The 22,669-nt window shown below is 38.0% G+C and overlaps 1 protein-coding gene across 5 annotated transcripts in view; it reads left to right on the top strand.

Moving 5' to 3' along the window:
• Window positions 1-3,540: 3,540 nt before the first annotated feature.
• ZRANB3 (zinc finger RANBP2-type containing 3) overlaps window positions 3,541-22,669 on the top strand; it is a 49,351-nt gene continuing 30,222 nt past the window's right edge. Inside the window, exons 1-2 of one of the 5 annotated variants that reach the window (XM_080622103.1) lie at window positions 3,541-3,601; window positions 8,906-9,064. In XM_080622103.1, coding sequence (XP_080478229.1) covers window positions 8,913-9,064 — 152 coding nt within the window. In that variant the 5' untranslated portion in view covers window positions 3,541-3,601; window positions 8,906-8,912. Of the gene's footprint in view, window positions 3,602-8,905; window positions 9,065-22,669 lie in introns of those variants that run through there. The other 4 variants (XM_080622104.1, XM_080622105.1, XM_080622106.1 and 1 more) reach the window with 4 other exon arrangements.

Genomic DNA, 22,669 nt, shown 5'->3' with positions numbered 1-22,669 from the left:
GTATGCTACATTGCAGCCAACTCGAAGTTTATATTGCTCCATTAACATTATCTGACAACCCACTCTTTAAGAACATGCTGTCAGAAGTCCCATTTTCCCCAAAGAATCAAAAAAAATGTAACTGTATCAACTGCTATGTGTGGAAATGATACAACGATACACCAACTTCAATTAACTGGAACAAACCAACAGCACCTTTCAACTAAATAAAACACAAACACATGGTATTTGTGTTTCATACCCAGAACTATACCTTAAACACTTCACCTAGAACATCAAGTTAGTCTGAAGCAGTTTCACAGACAGGCTTTAAGAATTAGGCTTAAAGAGGAAAGTAACTACCATCTGACTCCTCAGATTTTCCTTCTTCATTCCTCCATCCACACATACACACGTAAACTTAATCAGAGAACCACTGCAAAATATTAAGAGTAATTTACCCTTCCAGTATCTTTAACAAGTGTCTGGAAAAGCATCAACAAACATAACCCAGTACATTGCACACACATCCCTTAAAATTACTAGTATTTAAGCAAACCCATTTTTAGTCCTAAGAAAATTAGTAGTTAATCTTGATAGCAATTTAAAGTTTTGTAATATAAAAAATGACCCTTGAATTGCGAGCAGTGTGGTTACAAGTACTGTATTTTCGACCTTCCAAGATTTAAAAGACACAACAAGTCTTTATTTTATCTTTACCAGCGGGGCTTTTTTTTTTTTTTTTTTTTTTGAAAAGTACAAGCTATAAATTATAGATTTTCTAGAAAATACTCAAACCCTTGACATGACAGTATTTACTGTAAAACACACACTTAATATTAGCTGCCTGCCAATATTATCATTTGTAACAAACAAATGGAAGACTGTCAAAGAAAACACATTTCCATTGCCATTACCTTCTCCTGAATAGCAAACTGTTTGAATAAAATCTTTTGAAAAATAATTTCATTTTTGTTGCTTTGACTTCAACAATAAATAGGTACTCTTAATCTAACATTCACAAGAAATACTGCATTGCAAGATTCCTGTGATTGCATCTTCTGCTTAGTATTCAACCAAAAAGCAAGTTTCAAGTATAATACTCCTTATAGAAGACAAAACATGAGAAAGTAACCCTGCTGAAAGTTGGTAATGCCTCAATGCAAAATGGCTAGTGGCACTCTGCAAAATTAAAAAAGAAAAAAAACCCAACACATTCCCTATTCTGCATTAGGCACACAAAGATCTCTCTAATTTACAGCTAATGAAAAAGGGCATCAATATTAAACAAATAAAAAACCACTCAGAAACATCACACTTTTGTAGATGATATAATCTGACAATGCACCCTAAACAAAGTATCCATCACTCATTTGGGGTTTTTTTCCCTCATCACCTTCCTAATCCTACTTTCTATAGAGATCACGCAAATCCACCAACATGTATCTTCGACTACAGGCTTAAATATGAAAACCAGAATATGTGCAAATCCCTTTACTGTGAATAATCTTAGACTCAACATAAGAAATGGCTCTGCCTCACTTCTTTTCCTGTCTCACTCCATCTTATAAAGTGAAGCTCTTCTTCAGTGCTGAAAACTGCTATTAAAAGAGACTGTAAAAACCTGGCTATGACACAGTTTACTCTGGATTCGACTTACACTTTGGATTACAGTATGACAGATATATCCACACGCAGAGTTGCTCAACACGCGACCAAAAAAATAGTAAGTTTAACAACCCTCTTCCAACCCTATCATAGGTAGCACGAATACATGTAGATAACATTTTCCCTCCAGACAACATAAGGGGACGTCTAAGTAGGCGCCCACAACAGCCACAAGCACCGCACACCCTCAAAGAACCACTGCTAACCAGAGGAGCTAACCCCGAAAAACCCGCCCTGCCACACTTGGCACCCTTGGAGCCCACCGGCGGAGGACTTGGAGCCTCAGAGGGCCACCAACCGGCTCGCCGAGAAGGGACCCGCATTCTCTAACAAGTAACCGCGACCGGGAGGCCGGGACAGACCCCAGCCAAGGCTGGCACAGGGCTGCAGCAGGCCGAGGGCGCAGCCCCGGGGCCGACCCGCTGTCCCACGGCAGGGCGGCAGAGAAACACAGCTCCAGGTCGCCCTGCCTCACTCCGCCAGCGGCGACCAGCGCTGCCTGTTTTACAGGAGAACAAGGCCAGCCTTTTCCGTCCGGACCGGGACCACCCCTCCCCACAGCGTGCAGGTGCACCCGGCCCAAACGGCCGCGACACGCGCCCCTCCCCCCCGCGCGGGCCCGCCCGCCCCAGCGGCGCGGCCGCCCTTCTTCAGTGGCTGCCCCCCGCTCTCCGCACTGCGGGCGCGGCCGACTGCCCCCCCCTCCCCCGCTCTCCTCAGCGGAGCGCGCGGCCCCACCGCCGCCCTCCCCCCCTGCAGGAGAGCCTTCCCCCTCGGAGCGGCGGGCTCCTTACCGCGGCAGCGCGGCCAGCGGGCTGCGGCCGGCGCAGCGACAGCGGCCTCACGCACGAGGGGCACTTAACCCCATCGCCAGCCTCGACAGCTGCCTGGGTTCCTCCTGCTGCCGCGGCGGGGAGAAAGGCCCGCCCCACCGCGCCACCACTGCCAATAGCAGCTGCAAACGGTAATGATTAACGGCCGCACGGGCCAATTAGCAGCGTAGCGCCTTCCCCCGGCGCTGCCGGTGAGTGGTGCTTTCCAGCGCTTACGCGAGCGCAAGCCCGCCCAAGAGACAGCTGCCAATCGGAGGGCTCCGCTGCGCTGATAAACGGCTATGACCACCAACAAGAACCCCGCCTTGGCGCGGACACCGGCACTGTAAAGCCCACCCGCTCTGGGCAGCCGACGATTACTGGCGGCGTTCGGGTAGACTGCTCCCGCGGCTAATGGCAGCCCAGGTGCCTCCGCTCCAGCGGCTCCGCTCCCGAGGAGGCGGCAGCAGCTCTCCCTCGACTGTAATGTGCTGAGCACGCCTGCTGGCTGCCTACCCCGAGCAGCAGCACCTCAACCCCCCTGGGTGATCTCCCAGCAGGCGCACGGAGAACTCCCTACTCTCAGCGGGGCGAGCGCAGGGCAGGATGGGAGCGGTAGTCCCGCCTTGGGGACGCACCCTTCCTCTTTCCGGGCCTCTCGCCCTGGTTCCAGCCCTGAGCCGCTCTTCCCGCCAATCTCTAGAGCTAGCGTCACTGACCGAGGCGGCCCGTCCTGCGAGCCCCTCTCTCAGCCCAACCGTTAGCACCACCCCTGCGCTTGACACCCTCTCCTCCCAGCGGCGTCTGCCCTTACGTAACCGTGCCGCCTTTCTTCCCGCGCCTCGCCCCCTCCCGCTCCCTCAGCCTTCGTTTCTCATCCCCGCGCACCACCCGAGCAAAGCGGGGGCCGGGACGAGGCACAGCCGGGAGGAATATGCCGTTTAACTCGGCAGAGCTGGGCGGGAGGGTCACAGAAAACACAAAAAACGGTCCCGGCGCACAGAACCGTCTCGCGCGCAGCGGGAAGCGCGCGTTTGGGCTCTCCCCCACTCTTCCCGCTTTAGGTAGCACGTCATTTCCGGGCGGCGGAGGCGGTTTGAGCTTAGCGCCCGCGGAGGTGTGAGGTAGCGGCGGTAGGAGTTGTGAGTGGAGCGGCGGGTTCGGCCTGTTGCTTCTCTCCTGTCAGCAGCGCCGCAGGGGAGCGGAGAGCGGGAGGGTCCTCTACAGCTTGTTCTTGCTCGGTGTCTGGGAGGATACAGAGGGCGGCGTGTTTCTCGCCTCACGGGTGGAGGCTGGGCCGGGAGTCGGGATGTGACGCGCTGAGGGGCTGCGCGGGGAGCAGCGGCGGGGTCTGCCCTGAGTGGGATTTGGATATTGAAAAGGGACGAGGTTTCAGATGATGTTTGGTCTTTCTCAGACCCTGTTTGTGCCATAAGGCCTCGTTAGTCCTGCTCGTTCTGGCTGCTGCTGGGTTATCACAGCATGTGCTCGGGTAGTTCTGCTGGTCTGGGTATTACGTAAGTCAAAAACTAAATAAATTCCCCCGAGGCAGATATTAAGGTGATTGTTTTCCTCAAGGCACTGTCTTGTGGAAAACCTGCTGTGTGCTAGGGAGCTTTGTTCTGTCTGATTGCTTTTCTTGTAATATTTTTTAAAATGCTCTATTCTAATAACTTGGTTAGTTTTTCAGTTGTTTATTATTGCGCCATATTATTTTCCAGTGGAAAAATGGTTGATCAGTCAGCCAAGGACCCATGATTTTCTTTGGGCCTTACATTCCCTATTAAGTTTTTTTGAACATAGAGTGGGTGAACAGTTGAGACCATGAAGAGGAAATCTATGAAGCAAAGGCTTGATGGAAATGCTCATTTGTTTCAGGCATTTGTTACTGAGCTGCATTAAAAGGATATACTTAATGGCCTATAAAAATAAATAGTGGGTTTATATTATGATCATCTTATGATGACAAACAGCTATTGCAGAACTTAAATAGCCCTTGACATCTTGTCTGTCTTGCACCCAACCTACCAATAAAAAAACATATCATCTAGGGTATTATCTTCAACAAATTGGGTCTCAGTACAGACCTCCGGAAGGAGAAGTGTCTGTAGTGAAACGTAGTATAGCATTTAGTAGTAGTATAGTCAGCAGTGACAGAAAGAATTCCAGATTATTTTTTTTTATTTTTAATTTTATTTTACAAGTGTTTTTACTGTCCTTATCCTTCAGTGATTACTCATGTATCCAGATCATTTGTGAATTCATTGAACAATAAAAGTTGGAGCAGATTCCTTTGAAATATTGCTCATGATGTTTCTCTTATATACGAACAGTCTATCTGCTTGTATTGAAAAAAAAGTTTCAGGGCATTTTTTCACATGATGGCTTAGTTTTCATAAAAGTTTGAGGGACTTTGTTAAAACTTTTCCTGGAAATTATAATTACTGTACAAATATATTTGTAAAACTGTTTAAATTTCATTCATTTTGAAAAATCATAGAAACTGGACTGCACCAGCAGGTTTATAGGTACATTATTATAGATCCCCTTCAAAAAAACTTAAGCAGACTTGAAAGATATGACCCACCTTTACAAAAGGCATGTTGATTCCTACCAAATAGATGCATTTATCCTGTGTTCAGAAGTTCTGCACTTCATTTTTTGCTGATTTTTATGCCCAATAAGCGAGTTGTGCTGTAGATCTGTGAGTCTTCCTCATTCCTCCTTTTAAAATTTGGGATCGTTGACCACTAGGTAGTCCTGAGATACTGAAGCAATTTTAGATTAAAAGTTAGTGGGTTTAGTAATTCAGCTATTTCATCCTTGATTTCCTTTACAACTTGAGAAAATCCTGTACAGTTTTTTTTTTTTTTACTCATACAACTTCTGTAGCTGAATGAACCCTATGCATGAAAAGTTAGGTCTCCGCACCAAACCTTTTAGGTCTACTTTGTCTGAGAAAACTGACGTTCTGGAGCTTCTTGTAATCTAGAGATGTGGGAAGATTGATGGGATGCATATTATAAAATATTAAGGACACAGAAACAAATGAAAAATTGTAACTAGAGAAAATGTGCACTGAAGCTTCTCTCTCTTAGAGTTTTCTAATCTGCAGTGCATAGAACAACAGGCACAAACTTGTTTTCTGCCATGCTGATGCTTTTTTTTTATTTTAAGGCTAGCTTTATTTATTGCTATTGCTACAATAGTGTAAATAATTGATTTGTCTTAAAACAGAATAGGAATGACCACTACCAAAGTCATTATACACAAACAAGGCGTCAATTCTCAATATAATCATTACTGTAGCAAATCAGTAAAAGGCAATTTTGTGGAATTACTTTATCTGTATTGTTTCATCGTTGTTCATTCTCATTTTCTACACAACCAAAATAAATCTTTCATAAGGTCAATATAGCTTTCACAGTGCCTTCTGTAGCTTTGGATATCATAAAATAGTGCTACAGGTGCGAATATAGGTGGAATATGGTTTTTTATCACTGCTGTTTATTCAGGAGTCTTGACAGAGTTCTTTGAATTTTCAGTGTGTGATTTTGTATGATCATTATAAAGTACATGTTTACAATAACTGAAGTAAATTTAAAAGGTTTGGGGAAGAACTATGTAAGTGTTGTTTAAAAAAAAAAGTGCCTTTTAGTTATCTAAGTTCTTAAAATTTCATTCTGAAGTGCTTGTTCACAGACAGTCGCATCTCAGGCATCAAATATTTTCCCTGAGGTATTTTTTCACTTGAATTCCATAGAATCAACCGCAAGTCTGGTAAGTTATATATGCACAGCAGATGGCAAAGTCCATCTTTGAAAGCTTGTAGTCCAAGTGAAAATAATAGTGTTGATAAGGTAAATGCAAAGGACTGGAACATAAAGTTGATAATTAGGACAATATTGTGATAATGTGATTACACACACTACTTTGCTTTTCCAGAGAGCAGTGTGTGAAAGGTTTAGTAATGCACAGTTCATACTGCTGTCTTGTGCTGTGCTAACACTATTCCTTGTATGTGTTTTTATAATAGTTATTGTTCAGTGCGTATAGGCTTCCTTAATTATTCACCTACTCTGTAATTATTTGCCATCCCATTCACCTAGGGGAAAAAAATAAAACCTTTTCTATATCTGGATTCTGTGTTGCTGCTTTTTAAGATAGATCTGCAGTGTCAGTTTGAAGCTTACTAGTAACTGATGCAAAAACATTTTTTGTGGTAGTATTGCTATGTACAATGAGTCATGTGCCTCCTCTAATTCCGATTTATGCTTCTGAAACTGTATGGCTTTTATTCAATGTTTCAGTGAAAGAATCTTGTCATAATTTAGTTCAACAGAAAATTAATTATGTGAACATTTCATTCACATATTGTCACAACAAGCTATGTAGCAAGCTGATTGGAAGTGTATAATTTTCTTTGCTTTTACAGCACAGAAAATCATCACAGAAAGTGAGTCAGAAATTTTCTTTAGGAGTGAATCGCAGAATTGAGTGTTGAAAAGGTTTGTCAGGTCCACCAATCCTGCAAGCATATAAGATTGGCTCTGCAGAAATGTTTAGTGTTTGGATTTTGCCAGCAGTCTTGCAGTACTTTAATGAACTTCTAAAGAGAAAGAAATACCCTGTGGAAAATACTATGATAGAACTATTGAAGTGATTACCATTGCTTTCCCAACAGTTAGAGCAAAAACATATCTGTTTCCTCAACTGAGAGTGTAAGTGGGTATTTACCAGAGCTTTCTAACTTTTCTCTTCTTTGCAATGCATCTCTTGGGCATACAGAGGAAACCAGAGGCTTTCCTTCTTCTGTTAAGCAAAATTCCGTGATGAACATACATCCAAGAGGCTTGATACTGATAATAGTACTTTTATCTGCTGTTGGATGTTCTAGAGGCCCAGGATGCCAGAATAATGTTTCTTTAAAGATATGAGAGAGATTCCACTTAGAAAAGTGGAAGGGAAAAAAAAGCCATAGTAAGTAGTACATCACAATTAGATGATACAGAAAGTCTGGCTTGCAAAAAAAAAAATCCAGATTTCCTTTCTCTATAATCAGCTGTTTCATTGCAATTGAGAGGATATCCTTCTTTTATCTTTGGACAGGTTATGTTCTAGTCAGTGATTTGTTTCAGGAGGTGGTTTAGCAGCACTCAGGCTTGTCTCTTGTTAGGTTAGGATCTTGAGTGTGTGACCTGATATGAGTCTAGGGAGAAAAGATCCTATCTTTTTTCTGATGGTACCAGACTTGAAAATTTGGCTTTCTTTACCTTGACCATGCTATTGGAAGCACAATAGTAGCCTCCCTACAGCCATGGAGTTCTTACTGCTGTGTGAATCACTTCCACTCATCCAGTGAGGAACATCAGGTGTTCAGACCCTTGAGTTACATTTTTTTGAGAGTAGGATTGAAACCATGTTTACACAGAAGTCCTGAAGTGTGTGTATATACATGAACTCGCGTCTTTCCAGATAGGAGTCTTGCTTTCATATATGTGCAATAGTATTTCTAGGGCTTTATATGTTCAGAAGTTTGCTTGGTAGTACAGTATCTACTGTTACTTTTACAAGAAACTATTTTGGTTGATAATGTTTGTTTCTATGATCATTAAGGTAATCCTGTTCTTCACACAGGCCGTGAATCCAAAATGATTAGGTAATGCTTTGATGTAAAGGTTTGGTGCTTTCCTCATGTTCAGTTGGCACAGACTGCTACTGAGCTTTTTAAGTTTGTTTAAAGTCTATTGAAGTTATAAGAGAACAAAAGGTAGTATTTCATCTCTGACCCTGTCCCCTTGGACAAAAATGATGAATCTGTGTTTTTAGTCTGAAGCACAGTATGAGAATTTTCATTGATTAATTATTCTGTGCTTTAAGATTGTTTCTTTCTGAGGGGAATGATAGTTACTTACTCCTTTTTTCTTTTTTTTTCCTTTTTCCCCCTTTTTTTTCCTTCCCCCAAACTGGGTGTATTTTGCCCTTTTTTTTGTAATTTGATTATTAGGATTAAAAATTTTAGAGGACTCTTAGTTCCATCATCAGAAGATTAAATAACCTTTTTTTTTCCTGTAACTTTTCTGTAAGAAAATATTTACTAGAAAGAGTTATATTTTAATGTCTACAAGTAAGCTCTATTTGAATGGCAAATAACTTTCAACCATAAACAGGGAACTTTCTAAATAACTGTTTCGTAACACTGAAGAAGTGATACATGCAGATCTCTTCATACTGCTATAGTTAGAATATTTTGTTGAAACTAAGGTGCTGGGCTCTTCCATAATATGCATTGGTTTATGCTTTCTAGGGAGAATTCTCAAGACTTGAGAAAAGTTATGTAGACACTGAGTATTTAAAGATGGAGTGATTATTATTGTTCCATTCTGTAACATACTGCAGACCTATCTTTTAAGTAAGACATCTTTTTTTGGTTTTGTTTCCCTCAGGTTCAACATGGCAAGTACATTGCAGGACACAGCTACACTTGAAGATTCTCAATCAGAAAATGTTGATGCTAAGCTGTCCTTTCTACCTGAAAGACTGAGAAAGAAACTGCTTCCATTTCAGGAGAAAGGCATTGTATTTGCACTTCAGAGAAGTGGCAGGTAAAATCTTTATTGTGTCATATACTAAATATAATTATTTCAGGTAATAATAATGTAAATTTTACACAGGCTGTGCAAAACCAGCAGCTCTTAAGTGGGTTATATTACAGAAAGCTTACTTAAACTATAAGCTAACATGGTTTAAAATGAGGGTTTGTTTAGGTTGTTTTTTTTTTCCCCAGAAGATGAAGAAATGTTTAATAATGCTTTATGCAAAAGCGAACTGTAGTATCAAAGATCTCCTCCTGTAAGAGGAGGTTGATATCAGGACTATTCTTTTTGTCATGTTAATAGAGAATTCCTAAGTTAATTCACATTTGTTTCTTTAGTTCTTAATGGTGTGGTAGAGCTGTTAAGAGAATGACTAACAGATCTTGATGCATCTGTGTGTTATTCTATTTTAAATTTGGTACAATTCTGGCATGTAATCAGAGTGTTCTGGAGCTCACTGAGCTGCAGCAGCAGAGCAGAAGAAGCCTTAGAGAGTCCTCAGTTTGCAAGTGCAGCAACTGATAGAGTAGGCATTCAACAACTAAGTACCTGATAAATGAGAAAAATAGTTTATGCAACAGGAAATATTTTGCTGAGTCAGAGCCTGCTACTGATTTATAGGGCAAAGAAAAGGGAAATATTATTTCTATGTTTATAAATTTTAGAAAATTTAGGCAATTGCAACCTAAACCCATGAAACAACTGTATGTTGTTCTCTTGGAAAGCAATGATATTTTAGAGGTCTGGTACAAATGAAATCGCTTTAGCTTAGGTTTTAAAGAAGTTAGTTTCTGATATTTTGCTGTCTTGCTCAGAACAAGAGGCTTAGGGCCTCAGGGGGTTCCTTGCTAACATTTGTGAATTTTTCGCAGGTGAAAATAAATGTGCCTCTCTTTTGCTAAAGGTGAAAAATTGGAAAGGAAGTGTTTATCTTCAGTTCTTGCAGTTATATGGACCTTCAGATCAATTCAAATTTCCTCTAAAGTTTTTCACTTTAATTCTATTCATTTGGGCAAAAACCTTCAACAGTTACTACATTGCTGTCTTCAGGGAATGAAGCATGCCATCTGTTTAATGCTGCCAGACTAGTAGGTAGCAGAGCAGAAAGATGAGCCCAGCCGCTAACATGCAAGCCTGAGATTTAAAAAGCTTTATGCTGTTTTGGCATTAATTTCTATCTGAGCACTGGCCATGTTAGGCACTTCCCTGCTGCACAGTGTGACTGTGAAAATGAATGCAGACAGTTTTAATTGATGGCTGAGACTTTGATAGAATAGACTGCAAAGTCTACACTGGAGTTGAATTTAATAAATCCAAAGCCCTTGGCTACCGTATTTTGGTGGATCTGATTCTAATAAAGGGAAATGAGGCTTACATAGTATGCAATCGAAGTGCATTTGTATATACACATAGTGAAATTACAAAAGATGCTAAATGTGTGTAGTTTCTTAATTAGGAAGCTAGCGGATCTGTTTGAGAGTAGCATAATCTTTTGCAGCCTATTATATAATATGGAAGTTCCTCAGGAAGCAGCTTAACTGTAGAACTAGATGAATTTTAATCAGATATTTCATTCTTTTTGTTTGAGAAGTAACAGTTGCCTACAATAAGTATCTGAACTGGTATGGAATACCTAGGCTAGTGACTCTGTCAAAAGGAAAATTAATTATTTTCATTAGGGTTATGAGCTTTATGTTATTTTCTTTTCTTGAAACCCTTCATTAACAAAAGACAATTGAGTAGTATGGCATCGATGGTTTTACTGTGGCATGTATATGGAAGTATTTTCATCATTATTGCAAGAAACCTTATTCCTTGGCATGGCAAATTCTTTGTCTTAGTTGGGTCAAATTGAAGAATTGTGTGCACACTTTCAGCCAGCCTCTATGTAAGTAAAATGTATTAAGTCAGACTTTCCTGAGGAGTATTTATTAAATCTGTCCCTTGCTCAGGCAGATCTAATTTTCTTTCTGTCCCAAAACAGAGAACAAGAGCCTCTGCTGCTTGTAGCTGAATTTTCTTATTAGTTTGTCAGCCTTTGGCTCACCCAAGTCTTTTCCTTTTGTGTACACCATAATGATTTAAGCCTTCTTCCAGTATTCCCAGTGGTATATTTTGGCAGGGTCTGGTACTTTTCTATAGAAATGTCATTTCTAGTTTTTAAAATACATAAACATGGGACTAGAAGTAAGCAGTACGTGCATCTCCTCAGGCTATGTACTCTTCTCTGCAGTCATCACGTAGTCCATGCTTTGCTGTAGTGGTAGGAAACTGGTGCAGAGAAAGTGTTCTATTGTTGGCTGAAGAGATTTAATATTATTTTAGGTTAGACAAGCACCCAGTGTGAAAAGGGGCTTATTATTAGAACAAACTTTCATTTGTAGCATGGAAGGGGCTTAGAGTAAGCTATTAATTCCTTTTTCTTTTCCTGGAGAGTAAAATAAATACGCTGTTGTGATTTGTGCTTTTGGTTCATTCATAAATTAATTAAAGGCTTTTTCAGTGCATGCTCCAAAGGCATCATGTAGACTAACAGAGACTACCTAACACTTTTCCAGAACTAGTAATTTTAGACCCAACAAGATAGTGTGTAGTTAACATATGCTAAGATACCTTTTAGCTCACAGGCATGCCTTAAAGGTAAATAACTGCATGGCTGCTTACTCTTTACTAGAGATTATTCTTCAGAAATGCACTTGTGAATAGATACCTAGGGATAGAAACAGTGTTTGGTCTTTAATGTGCAGAAAAGATGGGTGCACACAAATTCTGTCCTTGAAAACTATTTTTATGCTTTTCTTTCAGGAAAATTGTAAGTAACTTTTGAAAACGGCATTAATATGTATTTATTTATTTATGTGTGCTTTAAACTATCTTAAATAGAAAGCAACAAACTTGTCTCAGGAATGAAAACTCTTAGCAATGGGCTTACAGAATATTTGGGACTGTTGGGATCAGTTGTGTGTATGCTGTTGGGGGGCAGAAGTGAGTGATTCTCTCTGCTCTTTGCTGGTTATTAGTCATAGTTTGGCAGATGTGGGCAAATCCCCATTTCCTAAGAGCTCAGGATAACATAATCAATTGCAAATGAAGAGGCATAAACTGAAAACCTCAAAGATGTCATCTTGCTTATTGGATTTAGTTGTTCTGAGCAAGAGTGTAATTTTAAGCCCTATTTTATTCTGAGGCAGACTTCATAATGAAAACCTAAACAATGTGAGAAATCACTGGCCAATAGTCAGGTGTTAGTGGATGGGAGGTGGCAGTATCAAAGCACAGTGCTCTGGAAAAAGTAATAAAAGTTTGGGCAAAATACCCAAGATGCAGAGATAATGGACAAATGGCTTGATTGTACAGATAAGGATTGTATTCAATGTCTTTTGAGCACAGATCTCTCTGTGGATATTGATAATTTTTACTGTTGCTTTCAGTAGTATGTGTCTTTCTATCATGTATTCTTGTTTCATAACCTCTCTTTGTAGAAGTGTGCGACATCTGTCTTGTATTACAAAGAATTTGTTTACCTGAATATACTGTAGAAGTGACAAGCATGCTACTGTTTGGAAATTAGCTCTCTTGCTACTGGATAAATTGTATATTGTATTCATATTGTACAAACTGTATCACTAAATGCTTTATCAAGTTTTATAATAAACACTGTCAGCATGTGATTTGCAAACATCATTACTTAGCATTGCTTGCCTTCTTGATGGTATCTGAAAAAGATGCCTTCAGGCACACAGAGAACTTTTTTCCTTGAAATGTTGGCAGAACAATTTGTTTAGGTTGTCTTGCTTGTGGACGTGAAAGAGGACTTGGAGTTATTTACCACTCATGAAATTAGCTTTTCCATTATAATTATGTGTACAAACCATTTTACTGGGGCAATCTAGTTTCCTGCTCTATTTTCTTCTCACTTTCTTACAGAAGGATCAAGTGCATTAATATTGTAGCTTCTATTTTTTTTTTGGGGGGGGACGGGGGTATATATAAATTTATCTAAATATTGAAATGCTTATTAATATGTTTACCATGATCTGTATTTTACTACAGTGCTTATTTATAGATAATTTTTGCTTTATAATGGTACTTTTTTAGGTTTTAGAGGTACTACATTAAGCTATATTTATATGTTCTGGAGCATGTGATTTTTAGTTTCCCCCTTCATGTTGGTTTGATGTTGTTCATTGAATATAGACACAGTAAAAAAGAGGTGAATGACAATGAATGGCAGTAACATGGTATAGAGTTCCAATCTGGCATTAAGAGCTATCAGTTTTAATGAAAGGGTATTTGTCTTTTTAGCAGTAATTTTCTGGAGTATGAAAAAATTGTAGTCTTTAATGTTGTTTTGGATAGTAGGCTACAGACAATCATTACGATAGTGAGCTCATTAGAGAATGGAGTCTGAGTGTCCCCTATCATGAGTCAGTTGCCTGCACTTCAAAATAGTACATTTTTTCCATTGATTATGTCCCATCCCTAGCAAGCTACACAGGAGAAACATATAGTTAATTCTTCATTATTTAAAACAGATTTTTAGTTTAAAGACTTTATCAATCTTTATAGAAATTAACTCCCCCCTCCCACCCTCAAAGTAGACCAGAAAAACAGGCTCAAACCAAAATTTAGCTTATGAACACTGCTAAAAGGTTCTAGCTCCAGTTCCTCACTCAAAAGGTGAAGTCTTGCTGAGGTTTTAGTAGTTGCATCATAGAAATGATAGCTCTTGGTGCAGAAACAAATAGAAATATTTAGAAATACCAGCTATAGTATAGCCTTTTGTAGGGTCAGAAATTTCTGATATAAGTCATATTTAAATTGTTGTGTGAATTTCTACAAGTTTGTTTAGCTTCCTAGAGTGGTAATAGGAGGGAGTGATGAGAATTCACAGAAATTGAGTCGATATCTGCATCACGGTAGACTTGCATTCCCCCCCACCTTGAAATAAAAATTCTCAAGTTCTCAGAAATTCGTATTCTGAATCTGCTTTGTTGTATCTCATTCAGCCTGCCTGAACATAAAGACACCCCTCTATAGTCTGCATGGCCAGTGCATTGGGCAGGAGTGGGGAGGGGTAAAAATGTGTCTTTTAATTGAATCTTTTAGATCTTGAGGGAGAGGTTAAGCTTTCTTTGTCTAGACTCTGAATTAGATAGCCTGAATTAGGTGAATTCTTCTGTATTTGCCGTTATGGAGTATGAAAGGTATCATTCCTGTTTGAGCTGAGTGTCTAAGGAAGGTATATTTCTAGCTTATGGATGCTGGTATAATAAGAGAAAATATGTTCAGTCTACATTTACTTCCATGCGCATTTCAGTTTGTGCTAGATTACTAGGTCGTTTTCTCTTACACTTGTTTAACTACTTTTCCCTTTTATTTTTGTAATTTTAACTGAGTTTAGTTCTGCTTTTTATGTTGTCTATTAATCTTTTTCTCCTGTATAATGCCGCTGTTGTTTTCTTGTCTCGTATTGCCTTTTTAAGTTACTAGAGCTTTGCTTTTATCTTTACTACTTTTTGATCCTTGATTACTGATTGGTTTGCTTTTTTAGTGTATTTCTTTTCTCCAGTTTCTTGTCCCTGATAGTAGGTATGTATAAAAAATTCCAGAGAAGAAAATAGATCTTTCTTCCATTTCGAAACACTAATCTTATATGCATCTTTACGTATCTGTTACTGTTTACATCTGATTTCTTTGTCCTTCGTTTGAAAGTTCATAGGTTGCTGCAAGTCTATGTTGTGATTAAAAGCAAGACTAACTGCTTTCTACCATTGTCTAAAATAATCTATTTTTTCAGAATCAGCTACATGGTTTAATGGGACACTTATCAAAAATATTTTACAGGTTACTATTGGATTGTTCCCCAGCATTATATCTCAGTATTTCTCTTCTGAAAATTATGGTGTTATTTTCAGTTTAGTTTTGCTTTACTCTTTTCATTTCTTTAGTCCTCACAACACTGCAGTCTATTAGTTTACTTCATGTCTTAGTTTAACTTAAGGAAGTAGCATACAACTTCTTTTATGCAGTGAAAACAATAACCATTGATTTCTGAAGGGAGAAAAACGTAACAGAAAAGATTGGCATGGAGAGTTCATATTTTATGGAGCTATAGCTGTTTGATAATTATCAGTATATCGTCAGTACTTATAAGATTATGTACTGAGTATTTATACTGATAGTTATCCATATTTATGGAGAACATTTATAAGAAAAAGTTTTCTTCAAGTTTTATTCATACTGTGCAATTTTGTACTGAATAAGTTGCTGGAAACCCTAGTTAGCATTCTGACTTTCCTTGCAAGCATGTAACAGTGACTGTCTATCATTCTTACGTGCTGCATGTAAGGATGTAGAACTGGTTTAAGTACCAAACAGAATAGTCTTTAATTACTCCAAATTCTGTAGTATCACTGTTGTTGGGAGACTGGAGTTCATTTAAATTCTTACTATTAAACTTGTGACCAATTTGATCTTAAGATGGAGAGTTCAGAGTTTAACATGAAGAAAGTAAATTCAAAACCAGACAAGATGAAGTTAATCATAGTCTCTTCTGGGAGATCTGCTTATTCTCTCTGTTACACTGACTTTGACAGACACCAAATTACTTAAATTGCATATTAGAAAAGGAAATTCCTTGCACTTTTTTTTTTTTTTTTTTTTTTGAGGGGGGAAGGCATTTTCGTGTGGGTTTTTTTTTTTTCTGGGGGTGGGTTTTTTTGTTTGGGGTGGTTTTTTAGTCATGTCTAGGATTGTTTCTAGGAATGTTTCATTTTTATTTTAATTTGTACTTGGTGACTTGCAGCATCAGGTGCCATAAAGAAGTGTCTCTATTTGTAGGTCTTCAGATCATAGAGAGCTGGGAATAAAACAATTATAATTTTTTAATGTGATTTCTGTTTGTATTCTCAGTAGATTGTAGTTAGATAGTCTGAAAGAGATGTTTGAAACAAGGCATAATTGCTAGATCAAGAAATAAATCCTTTATTCCAACATATTCAGGAACTAATTTTAGGTATATGAAATGGGGGTCAAACAGTTAATACATTTCAGCAATTAAATATGGAGTATTTCTGTGAGTACTGTGTTTTTAAAGAAAGGTTTCTTTTTTTAAAGACATTGGTTTGTAATGTTTCAGAGTTCATTTTACATCTGAGAAGTGCTGAGAGAGAGCTAGCTCACAGAATGAGGTTCAGATGCAGGAAGTCTGAATGAGAAACTGGGCCAAATTCTGCAGCGCTGTCATGGCCAGGGAGGCTTGTTTGGAAATGATGCTGGAGGAACTGGGAGGTAATTCAAATGGAACAAAAAATGCATTGTCAGAAAGCAAATGTAGAATGTCATTTGGGAGAAGAACTTTGTGAGGTAAAAATAATATTTAAGAACAGAAAAAAGCAGTGGTAGTAATCTGAGGAATTACCTGACTTTTAGCAGCAGGAATAGAAAAGAGATTTTTAGAAATGAAGAGCACAATGCGTTGGACAGAAGAACCAAGTAAGACTATGACTGTAGGTAATAGGTTGTCAGCCATGATGGAGAAGAGAGGAAGTGAGGGGAAGTGAGTTTAGTGTTAGCTGTGTGGAAGTTTGCAGGGGGAGAATCCACAGATTAAAAATCAGTGTGTTTAAGCATCAGGGAGAGGGCAGAATGTAAGTGATCACTTTTGAGAATGTGAGACAAGCTGGTTTCATGCAAGTGAGAAAAAACAAGGTCTTAAGCAAGTATGAGTCAAATTCTAACTGACTTAATGGCAGTTGGAAGGAGAGAGAACAGAGAGGCATAAGAGCAAACTACCCCAAAGGTAGCTGGGTAAACAATTAAAATCCACATACTTTATGATGTCTTTGTATTGTGTTGAAGGGGAAACATGTTAAAGGAGATAAATCAATGTAGAAAAGAGCAGCATAATTGCTTAGTTCAGAGATATATGTCAGGAAAGAAGTAGGATATTCTGTCAACAGCTGAATGGGTGGTTGTTTTTGAAGTATTCGGAAGACACAAAAGTATTTGGAAGTATTGGTATGGAGAAGGAGCAAAGGGTAGGAGAAAACTTAAGACTGGCTTTGAGAGCCTTTTGTACTGGAGGGAAGAGACATTGAATCTAGGAACTACTGAAAATGAAGAGACTAGATAATTCTTCTCCTTATTGCCTGATTCAGCTAACATTAAAGAAGAATGACATGAAGAGAGTAGTTCTTCTGTAGCTTTTGCACTGCAAAGCACTGCAGAGGGAGGGTCATTTGGGAATGCAGAGCTTATTGGAAAAGCTGTGATAAGTACCTACATTTCATTGAAAGTCATTAGACTGCATACTAAGGAAGACCTACTGTTGATCGCAGGTATTTCAATCATGCCATTAATACCAAGGTTAAGGTTTATAGCTTAGGTTGTCAGTAGTTGGAAGTAGTTGATGTTTTTCCAACAGTTCCAATTAACTGAAGTAAATTTTTCTTGCCCTGAATCAGCTGGTGAACCAATTTGTCTCTGAAGGCAGTGACTGAATAGGTAAAGAATTTTCACTATCACAATTAAGTGTCATCTTGACTAGAATTTTTATCAGTTAAGAGTTCAATTAATCTATTCTAAAAACCTATTGAATTGTCTGAGCTTAACCTTGAACTTAATATGTGTTATTTCATATGTCTTGGTCAAAGCTAAAATACTGGAACACACTGGCAAATATGCTCTCATAGCTTTCAAATCTTAAAGCATTTTAGATGATTTGTGCATTACATGTTGAAGAGTGTTGCAGAAAAGCATAAGACAGTACAACCGTTCTCCTCTACACTCCTTCAGAGAAACGTTAGCACCTCAGGTGTGGCAATTAAGGGCATCTTACATTAGATTAAGGATTGGCTTTTTATTATTTAGGGGTTTTTAAAATACCTGGTGTAGTTCAAGAGCAAGGGTATAATCTAGCTTAAATCTTCTGAGGATCTATTTTTGGTGAAACAACCTTGATTATTATTGCAAAGAAGTAAGCTCTCTTTGTTCTAGTTTTAGGACTGCATGCTGTGATTACTGACACACAAATGTAATGGTTGCTTGCGCAGTTTTATATAAAAATGTACTAAGTTCAGATTCCTTAAATAACCCTTGGTTAAGATGTTAGTGCTAAAGTGTTGGCTTGTGAGTAGGAGGTAAATTATATATTGTAGCGTTATATAAAACTGACTCACATGAGTAGGTGAGAATCCCAAGAATATCAGGACACCCACATTAGTGAGAGAAAGATGCAAGCTTCCTCTGTACAACATGTTCCAAAGACTGCATTAACAAAAACAGCTTTAATTCATTTGAGTAGTAACAAAATTTTTCAGTGTTTTAAGAAATGAAATGCTACTTCTTTGACTGTTTGCCTTGGAAAATGCACTTAAAAGTGAAGGAGTTTGTTCTGAAAAAGTTACCTGCAGTTCTAGCTTTTTTTCTAGATAAATAGTTGTTGAAAACTAATCAAGAAGTTAAATTATTCCCACAAGCAAGCAATAGGTACTTTGGATTTCTATACCCCTTTAGCTTTTAATCCTCCATATAAGGAAGCAGAATTGTCTATTTTAGAGAGGTTATTATTGCCCACTATTTCTGTAGTTACAAGAAACCTCTAGCACAGACTGTAGGACTTCGTAGGATTCCTGTTTGTATAGACCTTAGATACATGTCAGTGTGGTGTTAATTGGTATTCTTTCAAGAGCAAAGTTCAAAATTAGATTCCTTGTCTTTGCAAAGATACCTTGCTGAAGGAGCCATAATTTATATAAGAAACTTTAACTGTATTTTTTACTTTGTTAATATTGGTAACGTTCCCAAAGGGGTGACCTGAATGTGACTTGGATAAGAAGAAATAGAAATTATTTTGATTTAAACAGGTTTTTTTTCCCTGACACTCATTTTATGAAACTGTTTTAGTATTAATCTCTTTCTGATACGGACTATTTTCTTGTGGCTATATGACATATGCCACATGAGCTTACCCTTAGTTTCCTTCTTCTTCTCCAGTCAACTCATCTGCATAAAATTTTAGACATCTGCTTCTCCTTCTGCTTTGCAAAGTTGGTTCCAATCTTCTTGACATCAGCACAACTAGGAGCCCTTTCTGTGCTCTGTGAGGTTTGAAAAATTATAATTTCTGTCCTTCCAGAGACAGAGGTTTTCTGACCAAAGCTTTCCTAAGGCTAGGTTTTGTCTTACTGTCTTAGTTCCTTCTCCTGTTTTTTGCTGACTTCTGATTTGTCTCAAAGACTTGCTGTTGTAAGAATCTGTAAGCACATTTGTAAGCACACCTTTGCTTGGTCATTGATACCTTTACAGGACTGTTCTGATGATGCATGCTAACCCCTGATACCTGCTTCTGTGGTTCTGACTCATCTGACTAGTCCCTTAAATTACATGATTCTTCACATTTAGAAGAAAGCTTCAGACACAGTGATAGGTTTTGTGTATAACCTCAGGTGCTTGCATTTTGGACCTATGTGCACCTGCAGTGAGCCAATACAGTAGACTTCTTGCTGTCTTCTCTGCATGCATATTCACTTACCAGGATACATTCTCAAATAAGCTTCCTGGTTTGCTCTTTGTGTTTGCATTTTAATGGAAAAAGTAGTTTTATTTTAAAGCTAATACATCTTGAAATGAAAGGGTTTTTAAATCGTAGTGGAGACCAGACTATGTAGTTTCCTTCTATTTATGAAAGATACTACTGTGTCTGAAGCCCATTGCTAATCCTAAAACTGCAAAAGGGTTACGAATAGTAGGAAGATTGTAGCAGCATCTGCAACACATTCTGGTGAGATTCTAATGCTTTCTGTTAGGAAAAAATAGCAGATTTCCTTGATAAATGGACAGATATTCAAATGCTAGCCACAGGATTCACTATGAAGAAGGGAAACATTTAAAAATCAAATGGGAAAGAATCTGAAAGACTGCCATTGACTGGTGCTTTTTGCCTGGTTGGGCTTGGCTGCTGAGAGTAAGTGTAACTGAGACATCTAAAATGATTTTTTTTCCTCTGCTTTTCTGAAACTTTTGTCCATGTGGGCTGAGCTTATAACAGGATATGAAACTGTGTATCATAGCTCTGATTTATATTCTTGGATAGAGCTATTATTAAGGTGTCATATGAACAGATGGGATATGAATGATGAAGCTCAGATTGGGTAACTACCGGTTGAGAGGAAATGACTAATTGAACTTCAGAGAACAAGAAGTCTGTCTTCTTGCAGTCAAAATACATGAAACAAAAATACATATTTGTCCCTTCAGTGTAGCTGAAGATCTGTTTCTTCTGCTCTGACAGCATGGAACCTTTATGTTCATGTTGGCAACTTGTCTGACTGCAATAATATAGAACATCCTGAAGTTTGTTTTAAATAGAAGCTGCATATTTTCAAGATTATGTAAAGCAAAATGTAAAGTATTGCTTTTTAACAGATTAATGCAACTATTAGATCTAAGTTCTGTGTGATTTCAACTATAATGACAGGAAAGTTCTTTACATTTCAAATCTAATTGTGGTGATTATAAATGGGAAACAGTTGATTACTTCCTTCTCAGTAATATAAGCTAATTTTTATTGCCCTAGAGCCTAATGAAAAAATTTTGGACTTCTCATATTTTGTAACTACATTAAGCAGGCATTTTAGTGTATTATATTTATTCTAAAACTGTGAACGTTACAGAGGATAAATGCCCTAAAATGCATTCAGTCATCAAATAATTTGAATATCTTCAGCTTACACTTAAAATAGTTTCATTAACTTCTACTTACAAACTTACTTTTTGTGTAATTTTAAAACTTCTATCAAGTGTGTCAGTAATGTTAATTAATTGGCAATTTTAAAACTGTAGCACTTTAGGAATTAGAGTATAAACAGTGTGAATCAAAGCAGTGATTCATGTTGCTAACTATTCTAACACAGGGCTTAACACCTTCAGATACTCTTAACTGGAGCTTTAAAAACAGTTTTGTGCACCTGATTAATATGAAGCAGATATGTGTAGCTGAATGTTTAAATGACTAAAAAACTATGCATTGCAAGTATAGGAAGAAAATCCAAGCTACTTATGAAAAGCATTGAGTGGGGGAAGACAATGAATACTTAACTAAATAGCAAAATATCACTATAGATATGTAATTTCTAAGCATATGGGTGTTTCTGGGGAATCTCTCCTTGTGTTGGTAGTGCAGAAACAAGGAAGATAAAACTGTGTTGATCACTTTACACTGATTATCTTTTAAGAGTGGTTATTTTATAGATAAAATGATGGCAGATACTCTGTACTTCATTTACCAGCAAGAACATGATGAGTTTCTATAAATATTTATAAGCTGCTACATAAGAAATTTCACTTCAGACATATTAAGTGGAAGTTAAGACATGAAAAGATACTCTATAGCAGCAAAGATTCTATGAGCACAGTCTGAATATGAGTGCAAAAAGAAAAATGAAACAGCCTCTTATTCTTCAGCAGATACTCATCACCAAAATTTAAGTGGCTACACTTTGCTCTAATGAAAAAATCTACTTTTATGCAAAAAAACATCTGTTCTCATGGTTGACATGTTTTTAAGGCTTTTTATTTTAATTGCTATTCGTCTTCTAATTGTCAAAGCAATTTGTAAATGACTGTGAATTTCTTCATTTTAGCTTGTTGTCCTGAAAAAAAGAATGAGAGTCCAAAGAGTTAGTTCACATATGCCAAAGTATAGTGCAGTTGGCTCTTATGTATTCTAACTGATTTTTGTGTGTCTGAACTGGCCTAATTAGCATTTTATTATTTATGCAGTTTGACTAAAATATAACTTGATATACTGAGAAATACTGTATTTGTCAGCACAAGTTGGCAAGGAACATTTGTATTCCTGTCCTCTTTACCACACTTCCTTACTACCAGATGCTACTTGGATGCAATATACTCTCGGTTATTGCTGTATTTTTACATTTGCTCTGATATCCTTATACTATATTGCTGAAGGTGGTCTTTGGTTTATTCTTGAGATGCCTCTGCTCTGTAGCTAACTGCTATAGTCTTACTCATTTTCTACATTTGTGTAAGGAGTTTAAAAACCCCTGCAACACTAGGTTATTGTGCATTCCAATTAATTTCAGGCTTCAGTCTGTTTTTAAAAAACATGATTATTTTACTGAAAGCTGTTGATCTCTGAAAGAATCTGCAAAAAGAAAGACTTGGGTTTGTAAACTTCAGGCAATTAACAATGAGTATTAAATAAAGGAAAAAAAAAACAGTTTTGAAGTGAGCAAAAGATAACATTATTTTTAAATTAGCATTGTATTTTAGTTGTCTGTAAATAGATGTCTTTGCCCAGCTGCAAATCATAGGCATTAAGGCCCCGCAATCATGAGTCACCACAAAAAATAATTCTTTTCCTGCCTTTTTCCTTCATAAATCTTTGCAAACTTGGGGATTTGTTTTGTTATGTTTTCTTCCTCTAGCTTCATCGCTCCATCCTTAACAACTGGGTGGGGAGCTGTGGTTACAAAGGTATTGCAAATAGATAGTTTTTACTTACAAAAATTAAGTTATGTAAGATATATTTTGAATTATTTTTGTTAGTTGAAAGAAACTGATTAAACTTACAGTGGCAAATGGAGT

The sequence above is a fragment of the Psittacula echo genome, assembly GCF_963264785.1.
Source record: "Psittacula echo genome assembly, chromosome: 6".
NCBI lineage: Eukaryota > Metazoa > Chordata > Aves > Psittaciformes > Psittacidae > Psittacula > Psittacula echo.
The sequence above is the reverse complement of the archived record's forward strand: the minus strand, read 5'-3'. Positions and strand labels throughout refer to the sequence as shown.